This window comes from Archocentrus centrarchus, chromosome 9 (genome assembly GCF_007364275.1).
Source record: "Archocentrus centrarchus isolate MPI-CPG fArcCen1 chromosome 9, fArcCen1, whole genome shotgun sequence".
Lineage (NCBI taxonomy): Eukaryota > Metazoa > Chordata > Actinopteri > Cichliformes > Cichlidae > Archocentrus > Archocentrus centrarchus.
In genome coordinates, this window is record NC_044354.1 from 24700495 (window position 1) to 24727213 (window position 26719).

Below are 26719 nucleotides of genomic sequence, written 5' to 3' on the forward strand. Positions count from 1 at the left end.
ATGTCTCTTCTCTGTGAGCAACTTGTTGGAGAAAGGAAGCAAGGAATAAATTGGTTTTGATTGCCATTTTCCTGCAAGTAGATAGTGAACATGTGTTTGTGTCAGAGGTAAAGAGGCGGGAATGATTTGAGACGTGATGAGGGAGAGTGGGAGAGGACGGCAGGCCTTTGTCAGCTATCTCGCAAAGCCTTTCCTTTTTTTTTTTTTTCTTAGCACCCTTTGTAGAGAGAAGCATAACTCTTGGCTCCATTGGGCAGAAAAAAGCCAGTCAGCCTCTAACAATAAGATCCCAAAATGGACCCTCGTCTCCTAATAGTTTCCAATCAGTTTGTTGCCGCCCAATGGAGAACCTGGAAAAAATGGCCACTCACAAAGAAACTGAAGAGAGGGTTCGAAGTTGAATTGCTGTGTGTTAAAGACTTCCTTTCAATCAGCAATCTGTAGCAGATGGATATTTTCAAGTTCCTACGCCTTTCCACCAATCTGAGAGCTAAAGTGTTTGGGCCTGAAGCCAAGTCTAAAGCAGGGGTATGGAGGTTTAGGTGCAGCAAAGAGCAAGACAGGAAAGTCTGGATGTGTTTGTTTTTTGTCATATTTAAAGGAGCTCTTCAGAACTTGCAGGAAATTGTTATGTTAATGACACTCTGCACTGTTGCTCACTTTTGCATGGAGCTCGTGATTGCGCTCCATGCCACGAGGAGTTATAATCACCCAGTGATGAGACTTCCCTGTGCTGATTTGTTTGTGATTCATGTATTGGTGTATCTTGTACAGTAACTGAGAGACCACCAGTGCTTCTGCTTCAGTATCACTATGTTGACCCTAAAGTTGACTTGGACATGACTGAGCTAAACGCGGATACATGCTGCATAACTAAATTACAGCAAAACTTACTTATACTTGCTTTGTGCCATGATTTATTGTTGGCTAAAATCACTACCACTTGTTGTAGGAAAGACAATGTCATGGGTCCCATCATACTATGAAGTAATTTAATAAGCTTGCCTTCTTACAAGTAAGATAAAGTTAGCCACATAGCTGTAACTGAGCTATAATACACCAATCTTGCAGTGGTTAATGAATAGTTATTTGAAAATGGACAGCCAGCACACCAGGCCTAGGAGTTTATTTCTCCTTCCTCATGTGAAGTTGTTGGGAGCCAGTCAACAAACTTAGTTGACTTGAATTTTCCAGCTAGACTTGCTCACTGTTGACACTGGGATCCTAAGAAGGGCACTGATTCACAGAGTTCAGGACAAGCACAGACATCGACTCCTTTGGATTTTCACTGAAAATTTGTCAGGCATCATTTACATAGAAATCCCTGCATAGGCTGCTAAAGGAAACCAAGAGAGTCAGGGAAGGTTTCATTTTTAAGTCACAATCAGTCCAGACATTAGCACTGAAAAGCATTGAATACTTGAAAAAAATTGGGACCAAGCAAGTTTAAAAGTGATGCAGAATTCTGCTTTTTTCCAGCATCTTAATTAAACTTACGTACACACCCACTTGTGCATTTCAGAGTACATTGATGAGGATGAGGCTCCAAACAGCAGATGGCTAATCAGAATATCTGTCTTTACACACTTTTGACTTGGCTCTAACACTTACACACATAGTATCTCTGTGTGTCTCTCTCTCTCACACACACACACACACACACCCACTCACTTACTCAATAAAAATCCACATCTTCAGAAAATGAGTCACTCCCCCATCCGCCTTGTGAGAGGCGCTTTCTCTGACAGGCAATTTGTAGCCTGCCTTACATGTGTCACAACACAGCCCTAACAGCCACATACACCCCTTCAGACATTCACACTGACAGCTGCTCATGTGAATGCCCAAACACAAACACACACATTAGGAGGAGCTCTTGAGTGACTGCTATCTGGCTAATTGCCGAATGAAATATATTAAAAAATTTTTTTAAAAATAATGTTTTTTTCTTTTTTTTTTGCTTAGTTTCTCCTGCACTCACATCAAAACAGCAGCGCCCTACAGGCTTTTCCCTTCCCCTAACAGTGGCAGTCAGCTCACTCGGAATGCCCAGTCTCTCCTGAGCACTCACAAGACAATTAATATTCTTCCAAGAAAGGATTGGCGAACCCAGCGTGCTGTAATAAATCTGGGAATTTAAGCACTTTAATAGCAGCTTATCATTACATTGCAAGCCCTCAATTATGCACAGGCAGAAATGAAGATGTTTTGTAATAAAGCTTCTTTATGCATTGGTGTCGAGCACTCATTTCGTCACCTCTGGAGTCCACTGAGTGTTAGCTTGTGGATGGGAATAATGATGTCTTTTTGGGCTTCTCTGGATGTGCTTCATTTTGAAAGTTTAGCATTATCATATCCATCAAGTACAGATATATAGCAAATGCAGAGATCAAAATCCAGACTTTCACTTGAGTCACTGAGCCAAAAAGGTGAGCCAGAGTATGACACGATCTTAACTGATGGATCACATCTCGTATTTCTTTGCGTGGCAACATCTGCATTTGTTGTTTCTCTTTTTAAACACTCAGTTCCTCCCGTTGTCGTCTGTCAGTAATATAGTCAAGCATCCTTTCAGTAATCCTGGTGAACATCAGATATAAGATATCATAAAGCTGTTAGTATTTCAGGGTCCTGATGAAGAACTTAACTTTGAATATCAGCTTTAACTCAAACATCAACATACAGTTGATAACTTTATTTATCCATATTTAAAGTAACTGTACAGCAGCTTTACTGGCCAACCATAAACACACTTAATACCTTTAAATAAATTCCTTTACAGTCTGCACGTGCATGTTGAAATGAAAACTGTCTAGTTTAATTCTACAGAGTAATTGGATGGCAGCAGTTGGTAGGTAATTGTAGCTTCTGTGTAGACTGATGTGTAGAATTAGAAATGCCTGATGGAGCTTCATCTGATATTTTTTTTGGTGCATCTGGGCAGTTTTTACTTTCATATCTTTCTTTTGTAATTTTTTTTGTCTCTATCATGTTTCAGTTTTTTATTTTAAAGTTCTCTGAAACTGCAAAATGCATCATTATGCTTTTAGTAACACGTGATTTGAGAATTGGATTGAGAATAATTAGGGAGAGAATGGCATCTCTGCTCTATCTCTGCTCAGGCTTTGTCGATAAGCTACATGTTGCTCTCTCTTCCTCTCCCCATCCCCCACACTGTCTGGATCTTAGTGCGTCTTACTCCCTTGCGCACCAAGCCTAGCACATCCTTAATGTGTGTGTGACACACTGTGTGTGTGTCCATGAGCACCTTTCTGTAGGTGTGGGTGTCTTCATGCCAGGTTGATTAATAGCTGCTTTTGAACTCTGCCAGGCTACCGAGGCTTCTTTAAACCAATCTCTAATGGCTCATCTCTCCTTAGGTGGTCCAATCTGCTTCACCTGCCCACCTGTGTTCAGGGGTCACTTCCCACACACAGACATGTAAATACACGCAGACACATTTAGTAACTGCTTAATTGAAGAGTGTGGTAGCTTTTCTCCCTTCTCCTCGAGCCTGCCAGGAGGCATTCAAATACAACCACACTTCCAAAAGAGTCATTTTTCTATTTTATTTATGCTCCTTTTGAAAAAAAAAAATTACAACTGTGTTGCATCACCTCAATAACACTTGAAATGAGGAGACCAGTTGTAGTTTCAAAAGCAAAATGCTTCCTGTTCTTGCCTGATTTCACCTGCTCATCATCAGTGTGTCTCTCTACAGTATTTTTAAAGGGTGAAAAACTTGGACTGCAAGACCTGCTGTGAAACCTGCTTGTATTGTTAAGCATTCACTGGGCCTTCACAGATGTGCAGGCTTCCCTGTCTATTTGCACTGTCTACTGCCGAAAGCAAGCAGCATGCTTTTGAAGCTTGCACTGACACCCATGCGCTGCTGCTCCCTCTCCTCTCTGAGTTCTCAGACCGCAGGACAGTTTTAAATGTTGCTCTGTCCATCACAAAAGATCTCGGACCGATAGCAGGCGGAGATATTTTACTGGATTTTGTGTTTATGAATATAGCCTTGAGCTGTCTTGACTGATTATGGTTTTCCTGAGCACAGTTATTAATGCAATTCTGCCCTTAGTGTGCCCATCACCATCTTCAACTCCTCTCTGGTGGGCTCTTTTCAAAGCGAAAAAATTCTTCTTTTATTCCCAACTTTTTTTTGTAAACACGGTTGCTATGCTTCCATTCTGTCAAAGAAACAGTTTCACTTAAAAAAAAAAAAAAATTAATCATGGTGGTATGAAGGAAAAATCCATCAGAAAATCACAGTAATTAAAAAGTGGCTAGATGGAAGGACTCCAGCTTTCTGTTCCTTTCACTTCTCACACCCACAGTGACTTTTGTGTGCAATAAAACAATATTAATTCAAAATGAGCAACATTCTCAACAGGGGACATTCGGTGAAAATCTCATAAATGCCGAAACAGTGTTTGTACATATGAAACGCAAACATCTTCTAAGCCTGTAATCTTTTATAGTCTTCTCTTTTTTATGGGTGTGCAGAAGAGGAGGTTCACTCATGGCCGTGACTGAAATATGATGAAAGTAATTGACAAAAGATGAAGGAATGGAAATATAGTGAAGATGTGACAGAGTTCAGATAAATAGATGAATGCCAAACTTTGCAGAGATGCATACATCTCATATCTATTGTATCTGTTTATCTTTTTTTCTATGCTTTGTGCCGTAAAACAAAACAAGCGCACCCACGCAGTCGTATATGAAACAAATAGCCTGGACATTTACCAGCTCGATTAACATGAGGAGAGTGATCTTCTGTAATCATGCTTGGAGCATCATGTCTGGCTGCAGAGAGCCCTTTCACATCCTATGAATACACCCTCCCCTGTACACACAATGGCGCCAATTTAAATGCAAATCCTGACATTCCCATCACTCAGCCTCAAGACGCCCGCTTCACCAAAGGCCCTGCCGCATTGGCCCAGATCTAAATGAGGCGCGATCTGCACAACTGTACATCTTATCTGTGTATTGAAGTGCAGGTTAAAGAAAGTGCATGAGAAACACAGTGCGACAGATAATGAGGGGAAAGCTGGAGAGAAAAAGGAGATACCGTGTGTGACAAGATATATTGCAGGTTTATGCAGTGGCGCTGATGCTGAGATTGTGAACTTCCCTTCTTTAGCACGGGTTATTTCTGCCTTCCCTTGCCTTGTCATGCCAAATACTCAACAGCAAATGAGATCTCTGAATGCAGTTGTATGCGTTTGGTTCTTGGTGTACACATGGAAGCATTCAGTAAACCACCAGCACGTGCACATGTACTTAAATTTTCCCTCCTTTTCCTTGTAGTGTGTCAGGCAGCTCCATGTTTTGTTTTGTTTTTTGCCAAACCTCAGTGCGGCAGTTGTTGTCCAAATGATGTGCTGTAATCAGGCTCCTGAGCTCTTGATTGGCCCCTCCTTCCATCCTGTGGTTACAGGCTGCTATTGAGATTTGTGGCTCGCCAACGTGTTCCATAAAGATTAGGGGGAAAAAACAAAAAAAAACAACTTTTAAAAGAATCTTAAACACAGAGAATACACCAGATGCCCTTTCTATTTCAGCTTTGTTGTGACTTGACATATGCCTTCAAGCCACAGCCACTCAGCACCACGGCTCTTTCAATTTAGTTAACTTGCAGCGTTTAGCCGCAGGACTGTACTTGACAGCGTTGTTGTCTTACTCCGTCTAAATTAATCCTTCTTCCATCCACCTGAATAGGAGATTTAATATCTTGTTACAATAGTTAGGCATTTCATATCGATTTTCCTGGCAGGAAAGTTGTACCATAAAAGCCAAAATGCCAGTTGTGTAAAAGACAACTCAACAAAGGAGGGAGAACGCGTGTCCTGCGGAGAAGATGGCTACTTAGCACGACCGCTCCAGCTAACTTTTAACCAGCTTCTATCGATTATCCAACTTCCACGCTTATGTAGTTTATCAGCCTGTCTCTCTAAATATCCAAGTCCTTTATCTGGCAAAGGACACACACAAAAAAAAGTTGTAAGATAAACATTGTGCAGAGCTCAGTTTTTAAAGTTTTGCACAAATTAACAAAATGGATTTCATGTAATGTCATGGACTTTGCTTTTTGTTCCACTGTGCTGAACTTGGAAACCAAGAGCTGCCTGATTTAGGTGTGTGAGCATTTACGTTGCGCTGTTTACCCTCCAGCTCTCATTATTTTGTGGAGGGCTTTCCACAACACATGGATATGAATAATTGCTTGCTACTGTTAAAAAGTACGCAGGACTTAAAAGGAACTCCAACTATATAAACTTGCCGGCCTTAATACGCTTTAAATGCCCTGTTCTATACATATTTTGCCCTGCGAAGGCCACCATTATTTTGCATGCTTAACACACTCCACATCCGTGAAATCCTGATTCAATTTATTGCACTCCACAGCTATCGCTTCAAAAGGTGCTGTTTTAAACAACCCACACCATACAAACCATCCAGAATTTGGTTGTAATAAACAGTGGAAAGGAAACAAAAGAAGTGACTTACATCTTCACAGCTTTTCTCTCAATAAGAGGAGAAAAGAGCGGGAAGATGCTTGTTTTGGCACTTTTCTCCTGTTGCATTTGATACATTTAGTCAACTAAAAGAGCTTACAAACGCTGCTCATTGTAAGCAATGACTAAAACCAAATGTCATGTCTATATTTTTCTTCCACAAGAAATCTCGGATAGTGAATGAAAATCGCTTTATGAAATGTCAAAGATATTTCTCCTGCTAGGCAGCAAACCATTCACTACAGCAGTTGCTCCTTCTGAAAGCGAGCCAGCTCAGGCTTAAATTTCAAGGTTTGAACAGAAAACATGTTCATCTGGCTGTAGAGTGTTAAAACTGGGGCCAAGGCGCTTGACGTCACTACCCAGACTGCATTGCAACGTGAAGAAGGAAAGAAGTAGAAAGCTTTCATTTCATTAAGCACTATAACGTTAGAAGTCTTCATTTCCTTTTTTTATGCAGAATGTGAACTACTACTTCACTGAATCTTATGTGGCAATATAATTCTCCCTGCCTCACATGCGGTGTTGTGATTTCACTCAGCAGCTGCTGCACCTCTAGCCCGTGCAGGCAGATTGATAAGATTTGTTCATAAAAACAATAAACCTTAAAGGTTTATGTATGCTAAGAACTTTAAAAGCATAATTAACAAAAAAAAAATTACAGCTGGAGCTCAGTCAGGAATTTGCTGCTTACCACTGACCAGCATTTTGTCACACTACTAACCACCATATATAAGAGGAGAGTGTGTAATGAGCTTAAGATGTTTCAAGCTGTGGAGTATGTAGGAGTATAATAATGGCTGTGCATAAGTACACTGCCCTAATTTTTACCCCCCAAATATTCTCCTTATAGACAAAGAGGACATGTTGGTGAAACAAGCTTCAGAAATGTTCCTTTTAGCTTTTCTGCCAGTGTTAAATTTGACTCCGGTAACATGCTGCGCTTGAGCCCTGCAACTGGAAAAATCTTTCCTATGATTAAAGAAAAAAATAAGTAGCCTGCGCTCTACCAACAATGATCTGTCACTGGAATTGAGTGCCGATATTTTCACCCATGTTTCAAATTGATGAGGCTGTCTTTGGAGTAAAGAGCTGTAGCAAACAGGCTCTGAGAGGTTTGGGAAACAAGAGATCATTAAAGGAAGTCGCCCCCTGCGGACACTCTGAGCTCTGTTCTTTCTCTGCCACTCATTTCTGTCAAAGAAAAATTAGTAAAGCTCAATATGGTTTAAGTCCTTAGGCATAATGGTAGTACTGCTAATAAGTGTAACGCTAGTAGAAGCGTCCCAGAGTGATGGACATTAACATTTCAGCAACTGTATGCTAAAGTTGGCACAGTGAGCAAAGGGAACCCTGGAGGTATAATAGGAGCTCATAGTCCTCCCTGAGGGGACAGCCAAGCTCTCTCTGTTCCCTGGGGGGGAAAGACATCAAATCCTTTCTCTCCTCTATGTGGTGACTTCCATGGGGGGGGAGCTTCACAAGGCTATCCTTCAAAGGCTTTTCTTTGGTATTGCCTTGTCTCTGTTTCTTTGTGAAGTGCCCGTCTTTTCTTTCAGCAATCTTTTCCTGTCTCTCAATCACTCTTTCTAAGACTTTACGTTTCTTGAAATCTGACATCTTTGTTGCTGCCACCTGGCAGGGAGGAATAATACGAGTGTTACGTACCGTATCTCTTTTATTGCAAAGAATTGCCATTACAATCCCTCTGACAAATCTGGTAAAATCAGAAACCACAGATCATTCCATGTTTCCTTCTCTGTCTGTCCCTTTCCTCCTCCATCTCTCGCTTCTTTTCACCTCTTACTCACCCTGTCCTTTGCTTTCCCTTTTCCCCTCATTAGTCAGCAGCTCTCACCTCAGTTGGCTTCTCTGAGTATTTCCCCTGGCTGCCTAATTCTTCTCTCAGACAAATCTGTCTGAGTCACCCACCATTTACCTCGTCCATCTTCCTTGTCCTAACTGTCCTGTCCTCTCTTCTTCCAGAGGGTACCCAGATGACCCCATTGAGGCAGAGCTGATCGATGAACGCCACCCTTACATCCATGGCATGTATTCAGCACCACTGGCTCAGCCAGAGAGGGGTAGCATGGCCAGTCTAGACCGCATGGGTGGCCGACGCTCACCTTCCATTGACAGCATCCGCAAGGACCCACGCTGGCGTGACCCAGATCTCCCTGAAGTCATTGCCATGCTTGGCCACCCGATCGACCCAGTCAAATCCAACGCCGCTGCCTACCTGCAGCACTTGTGCTACGAAAATGACAAGATTAAGAAAGACGTGCGTCAGCTGAAGGGAATTCCTGTTCTGGTGGGTCTTCTGGATCACCCCAAGTCTGAAGTCCACCGCAAGGCTTGTGGTGCCCTGCGCAACATCTCCTATGGCAAGGACAATGACAACAAGGTGGCCATCAAGAACTGTGACGGCATCCCAGCCCTTATCCGCCTTCTGAGGAAGACCAACGACATGGAAGTACGAGAACTCATCACTGGTAAGATATGCTTTTCCACCTTGAATGAATAATTTGGACTTTTTGGACATGCATTTGCTGTTTTACTTGAAGTTTGACGGGCCTCTTATAAATAAAATGATACATCAAGCAGATCTTTAGCTTTGGTTGGCATTAAGAAAGTAGGTATGAAAGTTAGCCTAGCTCTGACAACCTACGTGCTGTATCTTGTTGAGTAATTCCTTAGGTTTTCAAATTAAAAGGTTAACTTTAATTTTTTTGGGTTGAGTTGTATGAACTATTTATCCACAGTCAGTGTACTGCCTATAATACACATTGTCAGCATGCGCCCAGTATGGAGGAGTAAATAGGAGTACTGGCACAGAAGCTAAGCATTTTAGCCACCTGATAGGTTAGTATTAGTTTATATGTATATTTGTAGTATGCTATATTTAACATTTCTCCCAGTAATTTTGCATCAAAGGACAAAGGAGTTACTGGGTTACTGCTACCATTGGTTAGTTTGTTTATTCTTATTGTGTGAGTTTGATGTTTTGGCATAGCTGGGATCCCAACTAACTGTAAACTCACACAGTAACACAAACTGACAAGTCAAAGGAGCTGCACAGTGGCTCAGTGGTTAAAATCGCTGGACAGCAAGAGGGTCATTGGTTTGGCCCTGTGTGGAGTTTGCGTGTTTTCTTTGCGCTTCTCTTTGTGTGGGTTTTCTCCAGGACCTCCGATTTTCCACACTCTAAATCTTGAGTTTCACTTCCCGATCAAAGACAGGTTTTTTTTTTTTAAAAAGTGGTAGATGAGCAACTTCTTTGTTAAAGTAAAATAACCGTTTTGTTAAATGAGTCTGCCATAATCGTCCTCTCTGCATAATAATGCAGGGCTGTGAGTCACGCTATATTAAGAAGCAAGCCTTTAACTGCTGACACACGTTGCTATTTAGCATTATTCATATCTATAAATCATCTTAACATTTTGCAATATGTTTGTTCCCAACATACCTACCTAATTAGCACAGAATTGCAGAACTCCCTGTATGCCATTGACGATCTAAACAAAGCAATTACAGCTGTAATTAGTTATTCCTTTAGCTCTAAAGACATGCATGCAGTATATTGTCATGGGTATGGATCTTCTTACCACTTACTGAACGCAACATACGTTAATAAGCAAATGAGTCAGTCTTAGAGGCATTTTCTTTCAGTGAAGGATCACAAATATCACAGCTGAATTGTAATATAGAACAAACATTTTGATATTTGATTACTTTAACCTCACTACACAGTACTTCAGAGACAGATAGAAAGTGGAAGGATTATCTATAGGAAAACATATAAACATTGATCTCATAAAAGCTATTAGCTGCATTGGGTAATGAAATACTGTATGTTTTTAATTCCTTTAAGAGGTGCTATTGATTCAGATGCTGGGATAGGATTTCTTCTCCTTGACCTGGTAAATGTCATTGGGAGGGGGGAAAACACTTGGGTGTATGTGTGCTCAGTTAATCCCTAACACAACTGGCTTGACCTGACACACTTTTGCTGGTATTCACACATTTGGCATCTGAGAAGGAGCTTTTTGTTTTCTGCGTGAAAACTGAGGAGCATTTTAAAGTGAGAAACTTGACCTTTGTGAAATACAGTATACGCATTAGCTCATAAAATGAAAGGGGCTGCTTTTTAGGTGGTAAATTAGGGGAGGAAATTTTTTGTCAAATATGATTTGATGGTTAGCCGGGTGTTGTGCTGTGAGAATGCAGCCTTAATGGATGAATATTGGTTATAAATTGGCTATCGACAGCTTTAGTCTGGAGGTTCTTGGAGTGTTACAGGTCCTTAAAAACCCCACTCATGCATAAGTGTGTGTGTTCTGCCGTGACAGAGATGTTGCAGTGAGCGATGGCTGTGCTGCAGCAGAAATGATTGCCTTTACAGCACCTTGTTGCTCCCCTTTGTAGCTAAAAATAACCTTGCACCACAAGACAAGGAAGGCAGAACGAAGGCAGTTTTCTCCCCCCTCCTCCCAATTATTATCCAACCCTCTCTCGCTTGATCAAATGTTTTTCTCTTTCATTCATTGTGTATACTCTCGTTCATTTTACCCCTCTCACCGTTTCCTCCCTAGCTCTCGGTTGCCATTGCCAGTGCTCCGTCCCCAGTGAAAACAGGCCAGTCACAATGCAAGCTCAGCTTACAGGCTCAGCCGGTGTGGCTGGAATTGGCCATGTTTTTCGGCAATTAAATATAATTGGGGGATTTAAATACAGGCCCTTTTCTTAGTCCATGTGTTTAAGAGTTTGCTGTTGGAGTTTGTGTAGTCCCTCAGAAACCACAGAGAGGTCTGTTTTCTACAAGGGGAATGGGTGACGTGGAAGGAACCAGGCAGTTTCTTTTTCCAACACACAAGACGGGCAGACAGTGCAGTCGTTCATATTTTTAGAGCTTTGTGTTCGTTCAGAGTAATTCTGTTTTCCCTCCTGGTAGGCTCAGGGCTGTTTGTGCCCTCCAGCAATTCCCACCCTGGAAATGTAGATTATTAAGCGGATTTCTCTCTCGTATGTCCTGCAGGAGATGTCTGGATTTTGTGGACTGACATTCAAGCAGGTGCCTGCTTCCACGCCTTTGTTGTGTGGATGAAAAAATGCATATGGGCACATTGGCAGGGATTTTTAAGCTAGAGGAGAGATAATGTCTAGACATGTGTTTGTCTCTGCCAGGCTTTTGTGCTCTTGTCAATAAATTTTCAGTGTTGTCTCACGAATGCTTTGGCTTAAAATGCAGAAAACATTTCTGAAACTGTATGCAGTTGTGAGATTTGAGATCTGCAATTCGAACTTAAACCTTACAAAGGTGATTTCTGATCAGCCGCAAGAGATCAGAAAGTTGATAGCTATAATAATGTTGCCGCAACCAGTTTGACCAGATTGAATTAAAAATGATGTTCAACACGCAACGATAGACACAGAGCAAATTGACGTTCATTCTGAGTTCTGCTTTTGTAAAATACGAGTGTAATATTCACTCTCCTTCTAGTTCTGTTGTTAAGTGCTGCTTCTGTTCAACACCCAGGTGCTTTGTCTGCTGCTGGGTGCTGAGCAGATTGGTGTAATGAGTTTGTGTCAGAGTTTCTTTGGCTGAAACCAGCCACCTCCTTCTGCTGCTGCTAACAGGGAGCAATTCATAACAGTGAGCTGAAAGACATCAAAATGACCTGTGGCACTGAGAGAGTCACCTGATAATTGCCTGGGCGTCACTGCGTTGCATTGCTCACAAATTTTATCAGTTGTTTTTAACAAACCCAAAATACTGACACTTCCAGTAGTGGAGTGGAGAAAAAAAAATGAAGCCAGTGAGAAAGTGCTTTTTATATGAGTTTATCCGGCCTTCCCACTAAATCTTTTCTAATTTGTTTTCAAAGCAGTCATTTTGACCCGTTGTAGCATGAGAAGTAATTATTATCATTAATAACATTAATTAGTAATGGCTGCGTCCCATTTAGGTGTCCCACTTCTTGGACTTTGATATTTAGCATGCAGACTCGCTCGAACGGCTCACTGATGCACTCGATGCGACTCTGTTATCGTTATTAATGACACCTGTGTTTTTCTTAAAGGGACAATCTGTGAAAAAGCTACGGATACTGTCATACAAGCAAGTCGCAAGGGTGAAGTGGTAATGCATTTGGCTCTTTTTTTCTTTTTTCTTTCTTTTTTTTTTAAAACAAACTGGGTGGGAATAAATGACAAAAAAGGAAGCACTACCTTCAAACTTCCTCCAAAACAGAACACTGAAAGACAGTCATCACTGTAAATGCCTCTAATCACAAGAAGTCAAATAGGATGATAAAGCAGGGTGTGCTTTTTTTCTATGCTCCTCTTGAGAATACAAATATAACTGAATTAAAGATACATTTTTGTTATATTCTCACCACTGTATCTAAATGTAATATATTCATGTAATTCTGCATTAGTCTAATTATAATCAGTGTTAACATAGATGACTAGTGAAGCACTGAGCCATTAAGGTTTCAGTAAGTATGTGATCAGACAGACAGCATTGTTTCAGCTCATCTTGATGCCAACCCACATCAGCTGATGGCAAAATAGAAAATCTTATGCAGGGGGCACCCACAAGTGCCCTCGCATATGCAAACCACCTTGCAACCCACGTCCACTCAAGCTTCTCATTTTTATGCTGTCTGTTGTTACTGCTAACTGTTTTGTTCTGTGCTGGGGTTTTGCTGCTGTAAATCACTGCAGATTGTGTGTGTGTGTGTGTGTGTGTGTGTGTGTGTGTGTGTGTGTGTGTGTGTGTGTGTGTGTGTGTGTGTGTGTGTGTGTGTGTGTGAGAGCTTAAATTTTTCTTATTCCTTGGACATTTGTGGGAGAATGAGTCCACTTTGTGAGGTCTCCTTCTTCTCTTTCTCTTTTCGTGCCTCTTGCATGCCCTCTCTCTTTCTCCCTTTTTCTAAGCTGCACCTCCCTCCTTCTTTACCACTGAGAGTGTGATGGATGGCATTAGAGGTGAGGAGGAGAAGGAGAGGAGGAGAATGGTAATGGGCAGAACTAAGTTAATAGCTGTGCTTGAAGAGCAACATGCCTGCCAGTGGTGCCTGGAAAATTTAATTAGCCCAGCCACAGCTCCAGTCCTGTACCCTGTCCTAGTCTTCGTCCCGCCAGCCGTCATATCCAGGTATCACAGAGAGAGAATGAGACAGAGAGATGCAAAATAAAGGGTGTAAATAAGAGGCAGCACTTGGTTGATACTTAGCTCACAGCCTGTTGGTTTATATCAAGCACTCACAAAAAAAAAAGATTAATCAAAACTGCCTGTTTGCAGCAGTACATGATGGAAGAGGCAGATTATAATGTGCATGTTAAGCTTTCCTTTTGGCTGAATTGCATTTAAAACAAAGGAAACAAAGTCATCACACAGTTATGAGAAAACTCAATCACAGTAAAAGATTGTTGCTGCATGCATATTAGATAACAAGGATTTTCTTCCTTACACCATTTCCTGTTTATGCAAACTGAAGCATAGTTGCCTTTGGAGGTTTTTTTTTTATATATATATATATATATATATATATATATATATATATATATATATATATATATATATATATATATATAGCTGAATGAGTTCTACAGGAATATACACTCCTCTGTGTTTTACAGCCTATTTAGCATATTCATTTTATTACATGCAGCTTATTAGAAACTTATTTTCTGGACCAACTCAACGAGACTGCTCCAGAACTTTTCTCAGCAGATAAACAACATTAATAATAAACCAGAAAGAAAAGTTAAGGTCTGATCATCAAAGTGAGAGATTTCTTTCCCGTTTTAAAAAAGCACACACACAGAGGCAGACAACATAGATAATTAAAACCAATTAAAGTATCTGTTTATTAAATTAAATAAGATTTAATTTATATACAGTATATCCTACCAAATCACAACATTGATCTTCTCGAGCCACTTTATACTGTAAGGGTTAAGACACTATAAAATAAAAAAACAACCAACCAAAAGCTCAATGGTCCAGCTAACCCCTGTTGAGTGTATTAAAATAGTATGAATGAATACTGAGGCAAAGTTAGTTATGAGACATCATGCAGTTCAATTATGCTTCACTTTAATTAACTCAAAATGTGATCTGTGTCATGTCAGTAAAACATATACTATCCTCGTATTCCACTTACAAGTCATATGGAAATAATTAACAGTATTTATTCCAGCTACATGAATGAATAATTAATATTTGTAATACTAAGCTTTATTTAGAGTATTTATTAGAGTAGGCATTTATCCAACTCAATTTAATTGTTTTTTTTTAAAATATTAGTTTTTGTGTCATTAGTTTTAGTGAATTTGTTGCTTTAATATGAGTGAGAATGAGTATCAGGAATAACACTCCAGAAATTTCAAAAACATACAACATTACAAACACAATACTTTTTGAAGTCAGTTGACAAACAGTCAACAATACCGTGCTAGTGCACACTTTTGCCTTTATAGCTGCCTTCATTCTTCATGGCACAGATTAAACGAGGTGCTGGAAACATTCCTCAGAGATTTTGGTCCATGTTGACATGAGAGCTGCAGATTTGTCAGCTGCACATCCATTATGTGAATCTCCTATTCCACCACATCCCAAAGGGTGCTCTATTGGATTGGGATCAGGTGACTGTGGAGGCCACGCCATTACACCACCAACAACTGGAGCCACTGATACAAGGCAGGATGGATCCATGCTGTCAAGTTATCTGTGCCAATTCTGACCCCACCATCTGAATGTCACAGCAGAGATTGAGACTAATTAGACCAGGCAACATTTTTTAACCTTCTGTTGTCTAATTTTGGATAGTCAGTTTGAATTGTGGCCCCAGTTTCCTGTTCCTAGCTGATGGGAGTGGCACCCAATGTTGTCTTCTGCTGCTGTAGCCCATCTGCTTCAAGGTTTGATGGGTTTTGCATTCAGAGATGCTCTTCTGCATATTTTGGTTGTAACAAGGAGTTATTTGGATTACTGTTGCTTTCTTATCAACTCAAAGCAGTCTGGCCATTCTCCTCTGACCTCGGGCATCAACAAGGCATTTTCTTCCAGAGAACTGCCGCTCACTGGATATTCCCTCTTTTTCAGACCATTCTCTGTAAATCCTAGAGATGGTTGTGTGGGAAAATCCCAGCAGATCAGCAGTTTCTGAAATACTCAGCCCAGCCCATCTGGCACCAACAAACATGCCACAGTCAAAGTCATTTAAATCAGCTTTCTCCCACATTTTATGCCTAAATGCAGTGAATTGTTGCCATGTGATTGGCTGATTAAATATTTGTGTTAAGTTATTTATTTTTTTTAATTTCCTTTATCCTTCAAAAGAAAGGAAACAACAAAACGGTAAGTTAAAAAGATAAACATTGATCACCCTCCTCTCCACTGAGCAGGAGAAAGCAGCCACAACACACAGCTCACAAAGGCTCTGACACCAGAGCTCTCTTTTCTCTGGCCTAATCACTGAGTGGAGTCAGTCGTACAAAAAGAATGCCACCTAAGGCAGGAGAGAAAACAGGACACACCCATATACTGTAGGGTTAAAATCACACTATCTAGGCTAAGGCTGTAAAAAAGCTATTGTAACCTCAGTGCCTATGTCATACTTTTTTCTTTGCTTGAATCCTATAATGTAAGACTTTTTGGATTTTGCTTAAGACACACAGATGAGAGTCAGCTTAAATTTTTGTTTGTGAACGATTCAGGGAGAAGTTAGACAAAAAAACGACAACTTGTGCTTCTCCTAGCAGCAGCAGCAGCAGCACTTTAGGAGTTTGGATCACCTGGACAGTTTAGCTTAAATCAGTGTAAACAGACTGCAGACCTAAAGTGGCTCTGGATCCTGCACCGATACAGTAATGCTGCAAGTACATACAGCAAGTAACTGAAGCTCTTGGCTCAGGAGTGCATTTTTGACAGATGACATTCCTATCCAAACTAAGTGCAATTCTTCACTTTTAGCTGTGAAGATATTAAGTCTGGTTGCAGCGTATATTGTTCATGTTACCTGTTAAATTCATGTCTTAATGACATCAAATAACCCCGAGCACACAGATGAGTGTTTATGAGTATAACCTGATCCTTTGACGTGACAGTTGCACAGTCTCTGCCTCAGGCCTGCAAGACAGCGGTACATCCCTAACACGCCTACCTCTGACAAGCTGACATAGGACAGCAAATGGACTAAACTTGATACAGTTGTTGGCCTGAAACACTGGCAGGATGCTGGATGGAGACCGTCACTTCCACAGCACTCTGTCATCTTAAATAACATTCTGTCAGTGGGCTGTATGCCTGTCGTACTTGATGGATCACAGCCACAGCAAAGACATGCCTTTTCCCTCCCCTCTGGCATATGTGATCAGTGCAGAGCTGACTGATTCTGCCGGCCTGAGCAGTGTTTCAGCAGGAGCCATGAAGGTGACGGTGAACATCTGAGAGTGGTGGTTGAAAATGGACTATTGAATCTATTTTGCAATGTAGAAACCTCTGAAATTAGAGGCATTATGCACCATTAATGTTATAGTGGGGAATACACACAAAGCTGAATGTAAAACCATAGAAATAAATGAACAAGATTTCTTCTGTGGATTATTAATGTGCTTTCTGTATCTTCCTCTTCTGTGGCACATTGAAAAAAACTCATGAATTAGTACAGCTTATTTCTGTTAGGACACAAACAACACAGTGAGAAGTTTTCTTTGCCTTTCTCAAGCTCACGCTGCTCATTGTGAGTTGATTGCATGTTGCATTTTTGCTTGTTACAAGTAAAGCTGATGCTAATGATACAACAGTGGCGGTAATCAAGCTGTCAGCCTGGCAGGCATTAATGTTAGCTAGCTGTCATCATACCAAAGTACACACACACACCACAAGTGCGCATTTGTCTTTTAATTGGATTTATGCCTGGATGCTGAGATTTCCTCTCAGATGCTCGAATGTGTTTGTTTGGGAAAAGTGATAGAACTGACCCTGTTGGGGGGGAAAAAAGAAGAATGAAGGGGAAAAAAAGCCAAAGAGATGGAGGAGATGAGACGGAAATGCTACCCTGCTGTGCAGTGCTAAATTCTGCGTGTGTGCACTGCACCTTGATATTCATGCAGTACACACTCACATAGTGTCATATTAACACTCCTCTGTGACTTCATAATGGTGCCAAAAAACAGATGATAATTTATAAATAATTCTCTACTGACTGTGACATCTGTCTCTGGTTATGCTAACAGACCTGTGACTGCGAGCACTGCACTAGTTAGCGCGGCTTTTTCAAAGAAATAGTTGAGCTACTGTCATAGCTGCGGCGTCTGTTCCACAAAAACTTTAACGTTCGCCATAAGCAAGGAATGATCTCACCTGGGATGTTCAAATTCATACTGCTAATGCATCTTGGTTCGAACCTCGGCGGTGGTAAAGGTCAGAGGTCAAGTGAGTGTGGTAACTAGATGATCTAGGATTTTTCAATCACACAGAGCAGGAGAAATGCTTCATGCGTTGTTCGGCATTCAGGAGTTCATATGTTAAATAAATGGTGCCTTCAAAGCCATGATGTTTGTAAGCACTGTTTCTTCATTTCAAAGGCACTTTTTATTGTTCTACTTTTTTCTAACTTACATGTACAAGCCTTATAGAGGGGCTGATACATTATTTGTCTATTTTTTTCAGTCTTTTCTTGCATTGGTAATATTTAAAAATAAATCATAGATAATGTGAATAAAGACAGTTTATTCTACCTTATGTTCATATATTTGCTTAAGACAATTTAAATGTGTTGCAGATATAAAACCACAGGATCCAAAGCTTTTACTACATTTAATCTTTATTTTTTGCTGTGGAAGCAAAACGTACAGTCATGTATACACTTTTTATTAATCCTGGGCGCTTCTCAGTACACAAGTACACAAGTTCGTACTTGCTGGTTCATACTTGGCAAGTCCGGATGGGAGTCCAGAGTAGTTGATGACATCACAGCTGAGCTCAGCTCCAGTGTTTTTACTCCTTTTCCACCTTAATTTCACTGTGCTTAATATTTACAACGGAAATTGGCCACAAAACGCATAATTACTGGAGTGCTTTAAAAAATTAATTTAAAAAAGTGTTTTAAGCACTTTGGCAAAATGCTCGGCTATAAAAAGACAATCAGTGTGCAATAACTTGGAAAGGTTGCAGTAAAGACTGGACTGCTTTGTTCTAGGGTTGCAACTACAGATTACTTTGGTAGTTGACTAACCTGTCAATTATTTTGTCGATTAGTCAATGATTATTTCAATCTTGCCTCATCTGTTCAAGCCTTCCCACCTGTGAGTATCACCAAATACGAGTTTGCAACTAAGCACATTTATTTCCAACATTAATGTGACATCACAATAAATATCAAATAAAGAATTCATATTAAAGTGAATGCTATTTTTATTTTTAAATGAAAATATAATGTGCAAATAAGTAAAGAAAAAAATGGCCTCTGTCCAAAAGTTCAAATAAGGCTTCAAATTAAATCAACAAGATTTTTCCGTGCAAAACAACTGAAAAGTTTACAGGTGATTCAGTTCATGAAGAGGTTTACTATTCAGAATGAACGCTGATATTAATGCGAGAAAAAAAAATAGGAGACAACGTAGCTGCTCCTATTGTCCTTCACTCATTAGCTAACATAACTGAAATGGTGCTGCTTAGCAAACACCATGAGAGCTAGGTACACTAAGAGAAACATTACTGTACAAACATTAACAGGGTATCAGTGCAACGCACTAACTCTCTAAAACGTACCCATCCAGAGCTGACGTCACAGCTCCATGGTGCCGGCGTTTTAAACGCTCACGCATTGCCACATATGTGGTTTTAGAAAACGAGGCATCCACTAAGTTTTGTCGTCGACGTCATCAATTATGTCGACGAATCGTTACAGCTCTACTTTGTTCATCAATTTACATTCAGTGATGTTGGAAGGTGGCAAAGACCTGTATGCGACTAGACTGAAATAAATACTGACTAATCAACAGACCTGTAACATTTTACTAACATACACATCCCGTATAAACTATAACATTATAAATCTAGGGGCGCTGACAACTATTATATTAATCTTGTTACTAATTTATCTCCCTTTTTTGACTTTGAAATTCCACTAAAACTTTGACATTGGCCATAACTTTCCCCCCAAATCCAAAACAGCCAAGTGTTGGCACCCGCTCTGCAGTGCTCTCTCTTTTTTTCTTTTTCTTTTTGTTTTTTCTATCACAGCTTCAGTTTTGCTGATGGAAGAACATCCATATGCTAAAAGAACATCTCAGCTTGTTTTGCTCCAAGAAGTGCTTGTAAAAAAATAAAATAAAATAAAATAAAAAATCAATATTGAATTTGTAGAGTTATGAAATTTACAGTAAACAGTCGAAGCACAAGATTAAACCAGCTTTCTTTCTACGGTGTAATTACCTGAGCTTTGGTTATTTAGTGCTTGAGGGGATATTTTTTCCCTGAAATTAGCCTGTAAGGCTGTGTTTACTCTCAGGACGTGATCTGCTCCCAAACAAGCTGTGAATCAGGTGGATTGTTTTAGGTAGGATGTGATGCCACAGATGATCGTGTGAAAATAAATAAATCATGGTATTCCTAGTGTGGAGCCACACCCCAGCTTGCACATCTAATAAGCATCCCAGCCTGGTGGTCTCTGACACACAGGAAGTCCAGTCTAGTCTGGTCACCAACTGAAAAAACAGAGGGAGCGGAGCTACAGTGTTCCCACTTCAATGGCCGCTGTCACAGAGACGTTTGCATCAGCAAAAATTTATGTTACAGGCAGTAGAGGTTTATTTTGAAGCTGTAAGACAACAAAAAATTCAAATGACTTGTAAAATCGACACTGCACTTCCTCTGGTCACCAGCAATATGCACAGACACACAGATTCCTTGACTTGTTAGTGTGTGATGTAAAAGCAAAGTGGAAAAAGTCCTGAACTAAATTAAGATTTACTGTTTTGTAAGAACACAGCGTATGCATTTTAGTTACATTATGTTTTTTTTTTTTTAAATGGCAAAGGAAACAGCCAAACAAAGCATAACCACATCAGAGGGACTGGAATTATTTTTAGCCCAGATCTGGCTGCTGAGACTTTTTTTTTTCCTCCCCCCTCTGTGTGGAGAGCATGATTTAACAGAGGAAATATTGACTGTCTGGAAAATGTACAGAAACCATTTTAAAGAACTGGGCCAGGAAGTATGACGGCTTCACTGCTCTGCTAATGGCCTGTTTATGGGACAAGAGCGAGTCACACGCTCCGAGTGCCTGTGAATACAGAACTATATGAATGCATAGATATGTGCAAAAGCCATAAGGCTCTGTGCACTTTGGCATGTGCATGAGTGTGTAAATATTTGCTTAATCTTAATCTAGCCCCCAGCTGTTATTCCTTTAGAACAGATGGGGGGGCGGGGAGGCACGCTGGTACAGCAGGTGAAGATATTGTGTGGAAATCAAAAAGGACAGGTACCTGCTCAGTTTTCTGAAAACTATGGAAAGTTAGTTTTTGGGGTTTAGCCAGCTAATTTGGCCCATCCGCCAGCACAGTCAGCACTTATCCAGCAGCAGTGTCTGCATTCATGGAGGCATGCAAGATACTTTTCCTTTGGAAAGAATACCAAAAAGACTCACACTCTCTCTCTCTCTCTTTCTCTCTCTCTCTCTCTCTCTCTCTCTCTCTCTCTCTCTCTCTCTCTCTCTCTCTCTCTCTATATATATATATATATATATATATATATATATATATATATATATATATATATATATATATATATATTGTTAAGTGGATAACTTGCCACTGCATAGGCAAGAAAACAGCCCGTGTTTCAGTACCTAATTGTGAAAGAAGATTAAAAAAAAAAGGGAGATTTAAGTGATGAGATACAAAGACAGAGAGACCTGTGGGCTGGATTAACGAAAACAGCAACTCAGGAACGTGTCAAACATGGACAAGAGAGGGTTTTTTTTTGTTTTCTTTATTTTGGGTTTTTTTATTGCTGATCTGCTGGCCTGAAATTTTTTCCTCTCCTCAAACTGGAGGCTGCCTCGCTTCACAGCTTCCATGTGTCTGAGTGAAAACCCATCTGATGCCGATACTTCAACACAGCATTTTATTTTTTGTGGGTTTGGCTGTCTGGCAGTGCTCCCAAAAATTCCCTCCTCTTTGCTTTGTCTGCCTGCCTCTTATGTGAAGCCTCAGGATGCACATAGCCAGCTCGAATTAGTTTACTTTTTTTTTTTTTTTTGCTATAAAATAGGTTGGCTGTTAGAGAGATTTGCAGCCACCTAGAAAATGCTCTTTCTCCTGCTTGGATTCTTTGGGAAAGATAACAGAGGACGGGGATGAAACAGTGTCTGCTGTTGGATAGAAAAGTTGAAGCAGATCATTTATCCTGATTCAACACACACACACATATCTACAGAACATGAGATCCAAGTGGTGCATTATGTGCAACTGCTGAGAAATAACCTGATGTACCACAAGATCACTGTGGCCACAGTATTGCTGTAGAAATTTTATGAGAATATTATAGAAATATCACTGTGATATGGCTGCTGTAGCAGTCACCCCCTTTCTTATAGAACCGGGATCCTCACATCCAGGTCTCGAGAGCCGGTGTCCTGCAGGTTTTCGATGTCTCTCTGCTTCAACACACCTGAGTCAAATATAGAAGTCATTAGCAGGACTCTGGAGAACCTGACTGCATACTGAGAAGGTAATTCAGTCATTTGATTCAGGTGTGTTGGATCAGGGACATATCTAAAACCTGCAGGACACTGGCTCTGGAGGCCTGGATGTGAGGATCCCTGTTATAGAAGAATAATAAAAACTATTACAGTGTATTTTTGCAATATGGTCAATTGGTATCATGCCTGGATAATGAACATCCAGTCTTCTATTATTTCTCTAAAATGTGGTTTATTGCCAAATTAAATGTGGTTGCACTCTTAAAATCTGAACAAGAGGCTTCTTTGTTTATCTGTTATACAGCTGTTATTAAATTGCATGACTTTCAATTTCTGTGCACAATTTCTCTGTTCCCCATTATATATATATATATATATATATATATATATATATATATATATATATATATATATATATATATATATGCCTCCTCATGTCCTCTCTCTTCCTGCTCATAATCCTTCGTTTAAACCAACTTATTGCTATCCTCTTAATGCGTTTCTGTACTTTCCCCTGCAGGAACCCTGTGGAATCTGTCATCCTATGAACCCCTGAAGATGGTGATCATCAACCACGGCCTGCAAACCATGACCAACGAGGTCATCATCCCGCACTCAGGATGGGAGCACGAGCCCAACGAGGACTCAAAGCCGCGTGATGCAGAGTGGACCACCGTGTTCAAGAACACCTCCGGCTGTCTCAGGTAGAGTCAGCCCTAAAGTGGCTTATAAGCAAATAAGTGATGTTTATAGTTTGATTACAGTTTTATCTACTCATTAAACTCAATTGACTAATAGATTTTTGAGAGATGTAGAGTGTTGGAAAGGTTTGGATTACAGAAGCCCATTAATCAAATGGCTGTTTTTTCATCCATATTTTTAAAAAGCAAAAATGTTTTTGTCATTTTAACATGACTGACATATTTACATATGGAAATGTATCAAAATTCAATGACAAACAGCTGTATACACAGAGAAAAATGATCTAAAATGATTCTAGATATATCAAAAGTGTCTGTTTTACTGTTTCTGACCTGGAACAATTTATGAATTGAATTATTAGGTTTTTCAGTTGGAAAATAATTGGCAAATATTTTGAGAAATTGTGAGTCACCTGTCATCTTCCAGCAGAAATACCTGATATCTGCCTTTTGCAGTTTTCCAAATATATAGATTTGATGCCTTTTCTTTGCCACATGTGGTAGTAATCTACATATTGCTGGGTTTTAGACTTATGATTGAAGAAGACAAGCAATGTGAAGATTTTACCAGGGGCTCTGGGAAAGTAAAATCCTTGTTGGTGATGATATATGGAAATTATTTGCCTTTACTTTGACTGCTCCCCTAGTTTGCAAGGGAAAAACAACACACACGCGCGCGCACTATGTCTCTCTATGTGAGCTCAATGAGTGCCCTGAATTTTATTTAGCCTTAGCTTTATATACCCAGGGTCTTGAATGACAAGAACAAAACACTCTTAAGGTTTTCCAAAGATACCAGTTGGAGACGGGGACAGGTGTGATGTATATAAAACTGCTTAACGACCTGGGACAGGGTCAGATAAGCTCCTAGAAGAATTTATGATACAGCAGATGCTGTGGCTCCTGTGCCTGCCTGTGTCTTATACATGTAAAGTATGTTGATGTCTGCAGTGAGACCTCTTGGTGACTTTGGTTTGTGGCTTTAGGAAAACAATACGCCAATACTTCCAACATTACTTTTGTCTGAGGGTGTTCACGCTTCTTGTATTTTGGGAAATAGCGTTATCTCTGCTTGTCCCAGCCAGGTGCCTGACCACCTTGAGGCTGAGTCAAGATAAATTTAGCTCAGAGTGCAAAGTGTTGCTGCCTGACAGTTGAATATTTTTTGTTTCAAAAGTTAGCATTAAGTTGCATTTCAAAAACATAACTTTTGAATGAATATTAACCTTTATATATAGGCTTTATTACATAAGCTACAGTTATTGCCATCACTGGAAGCAGTTCTTAGATCAAGTGGTTTGACCCACAGCTATTCTTCTGATGCTTTCTGGCCCATTCAAAGTGAAGGTCTGCTTCAGTTCTAAACTTCCCACCTACAGATACTCATAAGGCCTTGATGGTCTTTGCAAGAGCTGCAGGCTGATTGGTTCTCTAAAAACCTGTGTCACCTCAGTTTGACCTAACAGAGTTGACAAAAGGCTTTGAGAAACCGGCTCATATAGCTCTGTTATTGCACAGTATGTTAGTGGCTAAGTAATGCAGCACTGGCCTTGGTTAGCAAGTGAACTTTGTTAACGCTTATTTGTGGACTTTGCAATACGTAGTGAGGTATCTGCAAGTATTGGTAGAGGTCAACTACTAAAAAAATAAATAAATGAACAATCACAAGTGCTGCAGTTAAGGATTCACAGTTGAAACTGCTTTGACGCCATGTCCATTCCTCCCATTTGTCTTGAATGGACCACATTACTGTTCTTCCTCTTTCCCTCACAGTATCTCTGTGGGTGCTCACAGTGGGTGCTGCTGACTCCGGAGCACCCACACAGTCATTGTCACTTATTTCAAAGTAGCTAAATAACATGGTTTCTCTCATTGACATGTCTTTCTCTTTCTGTTGTTACATCATAGCACAAAGATAGAACAGTAATTTGTCCATTATTGCAAGCGACACCTGATCTGAGTACCTTTGGTTTGTCTTGATCAGACAAAACAAAACATTCGTGATCGTGGGTTTTAGGACATATTATGGGGTGGTTTTTTTTTTCTTTTTTTTTTTTTTTTAGTGTTAACATTTTAATTATGAAATGATTCATGGGTCACTTGTCAGTATTTGCTGCTCTACATCAGAGTTTTTAAAATCTAAAAGCTTCTCTGTTTTTATGATTCACCGTGGACAAAATCATGAGCTGAATACATAATCAGGCTTGTGTTCACCGCTAATTCAATTCAATTTTCAATTCAATTTTATTTATATAGCGCCAAATCACAACAAACTGTCGCCTCAAGGCGCTTTGTATTGTGGGTAAAGACCCTACAATAATACAGAGAAAACCCAACAGTCAAAACGACCCCCTATGAGCAGCCCTTGGCGACAGTGGAAAGGAAAAACTCCCTTTTAACAGGAAGAAACCTCCAGCAGAACCAGGCTCAGGGAGGGGCAGTCATCTGCCGCGACCGGTTGGGCTGAGGGGAGAGAAAGACATGCTGTGGAAGAGAGCCAGAGATTAATAACAATTAATGATTAAATGCAGAGTGGAGTATAAACAAAGTAAATAAGGTGAATGAGAAGAAACAGTGCATTATGTGAACCCCCCAGCAGACTAGGCCTATAGCAGCATAACTAAGGGATGGTTCAGGGTCACCTGATCCAGCCCTAACTATAAGCTTTATCATAAAGGAAAGTTTTAAGCCTAATTTTAAAAATAGAGAGGGTGTCTGTCTCCCGAATCCAAGCTGGAAGCTGGTTCCACAGAAGAGGGGCCTGAAAGCTGAAGGCTCTGCCTCCCATTCTACTCTTAAGTATCCTAGGAACCACAAGTAAGCCAGCAGCCTGAGAGCGAAGTGCTCTGTTGGGGGTGATATGGTACTATGAGGTCTTTGAGATAAGATGGGGCCTGATTATTCAAGACCTTGTATGTGAGGAAAAGGATTTTAAATTCTATTCTAGATTTAACAGGGAGCCAATGAAGAGAAGCCAATATGGAAGAAATCTGCTCTCTCTTTCTAGTCCCTGTCAGCACTCTAGCTGCAGCATTTTGGATCAGCTGAAGGCTTGGGGTGGCTGTAGCTCAGTAGGTAGAGCAGGTCACCTACTGATCGGAAGGTCAGCGGTTCGAATCCTGGCTACTCCAGGCTACATGCCAATGTATCCTTGGGCAAGATACTTAACCCTAAGTTGCTCTCCGACCGTTCTGTCGGAGTATGAATGCGTGTGAATGCTAGTTAATTAAAAAAAAAGCACTTAGCTTAATTAATGATGGAAGTGCTTGTATGAATGGGAGTGCATGGGTGAATGCAAACAGGTTGTACAAGCGCTTTGAGTGCTCTGATTGAGTAGAAAAGCGCTATATAAGAACTAGTCCATTTTACCATTTTCAGGGAGCTTTTAGGACAGCCTGATAATAATGAATTACAATAGTCCACTCTAGAAGTAATAAATGCATGAATTAGCTTTTCAGCATCACTCTGAGAAAGGATGTTTCTAATTTTAGAAATATTGCGCAAATGCAAAAAAGCGGTCCTACATATTTGTTTAATATGTGCATTGAAGGACATATCCTGGTCAAAAATGACTCCAAGATTTCTCACAGTGTTACTGGAGGCCAAAGTAATGCCATCCAGAGTAATTATCTGGTTTGATACCATGTTTCTAAGATTTGTGGGGCCGAGAACAAGAATTTCAGTTTTATCTGAATTTAGAAGCAGGAAATTAGAGGTCATCCAGGCCTTAATATCTTTAAGATATTCCTGCAGTTTAACTAATTGATGT

The 26719-nt window shown here is 40.3% G+C and overlaps 1 protein-coding gene across 1 annotated transcript in view; it reads left to right on the forward strand.

Moving 5' to 3' along the window:
- Positions 1-26719, forward strand: part of arvcfb (ARVCF delta catenin family member b) — a 138735-nt gene that overhangs the window by 55322 nt on the left and 56694 nt on the right. The window contains exons 5-6 of the mRNA XM_030737112.1: positions 8514-9019; positions 22770-22953. Of these exons, the coding sequence (XP_030592972.1) occupies positions 8514-9019; positions 22770-22953 (690 nt within the window). The remainder of the gene's footprint in view (positions 1-8513; positions 9020-22769; positions 22954-26719) is intronic.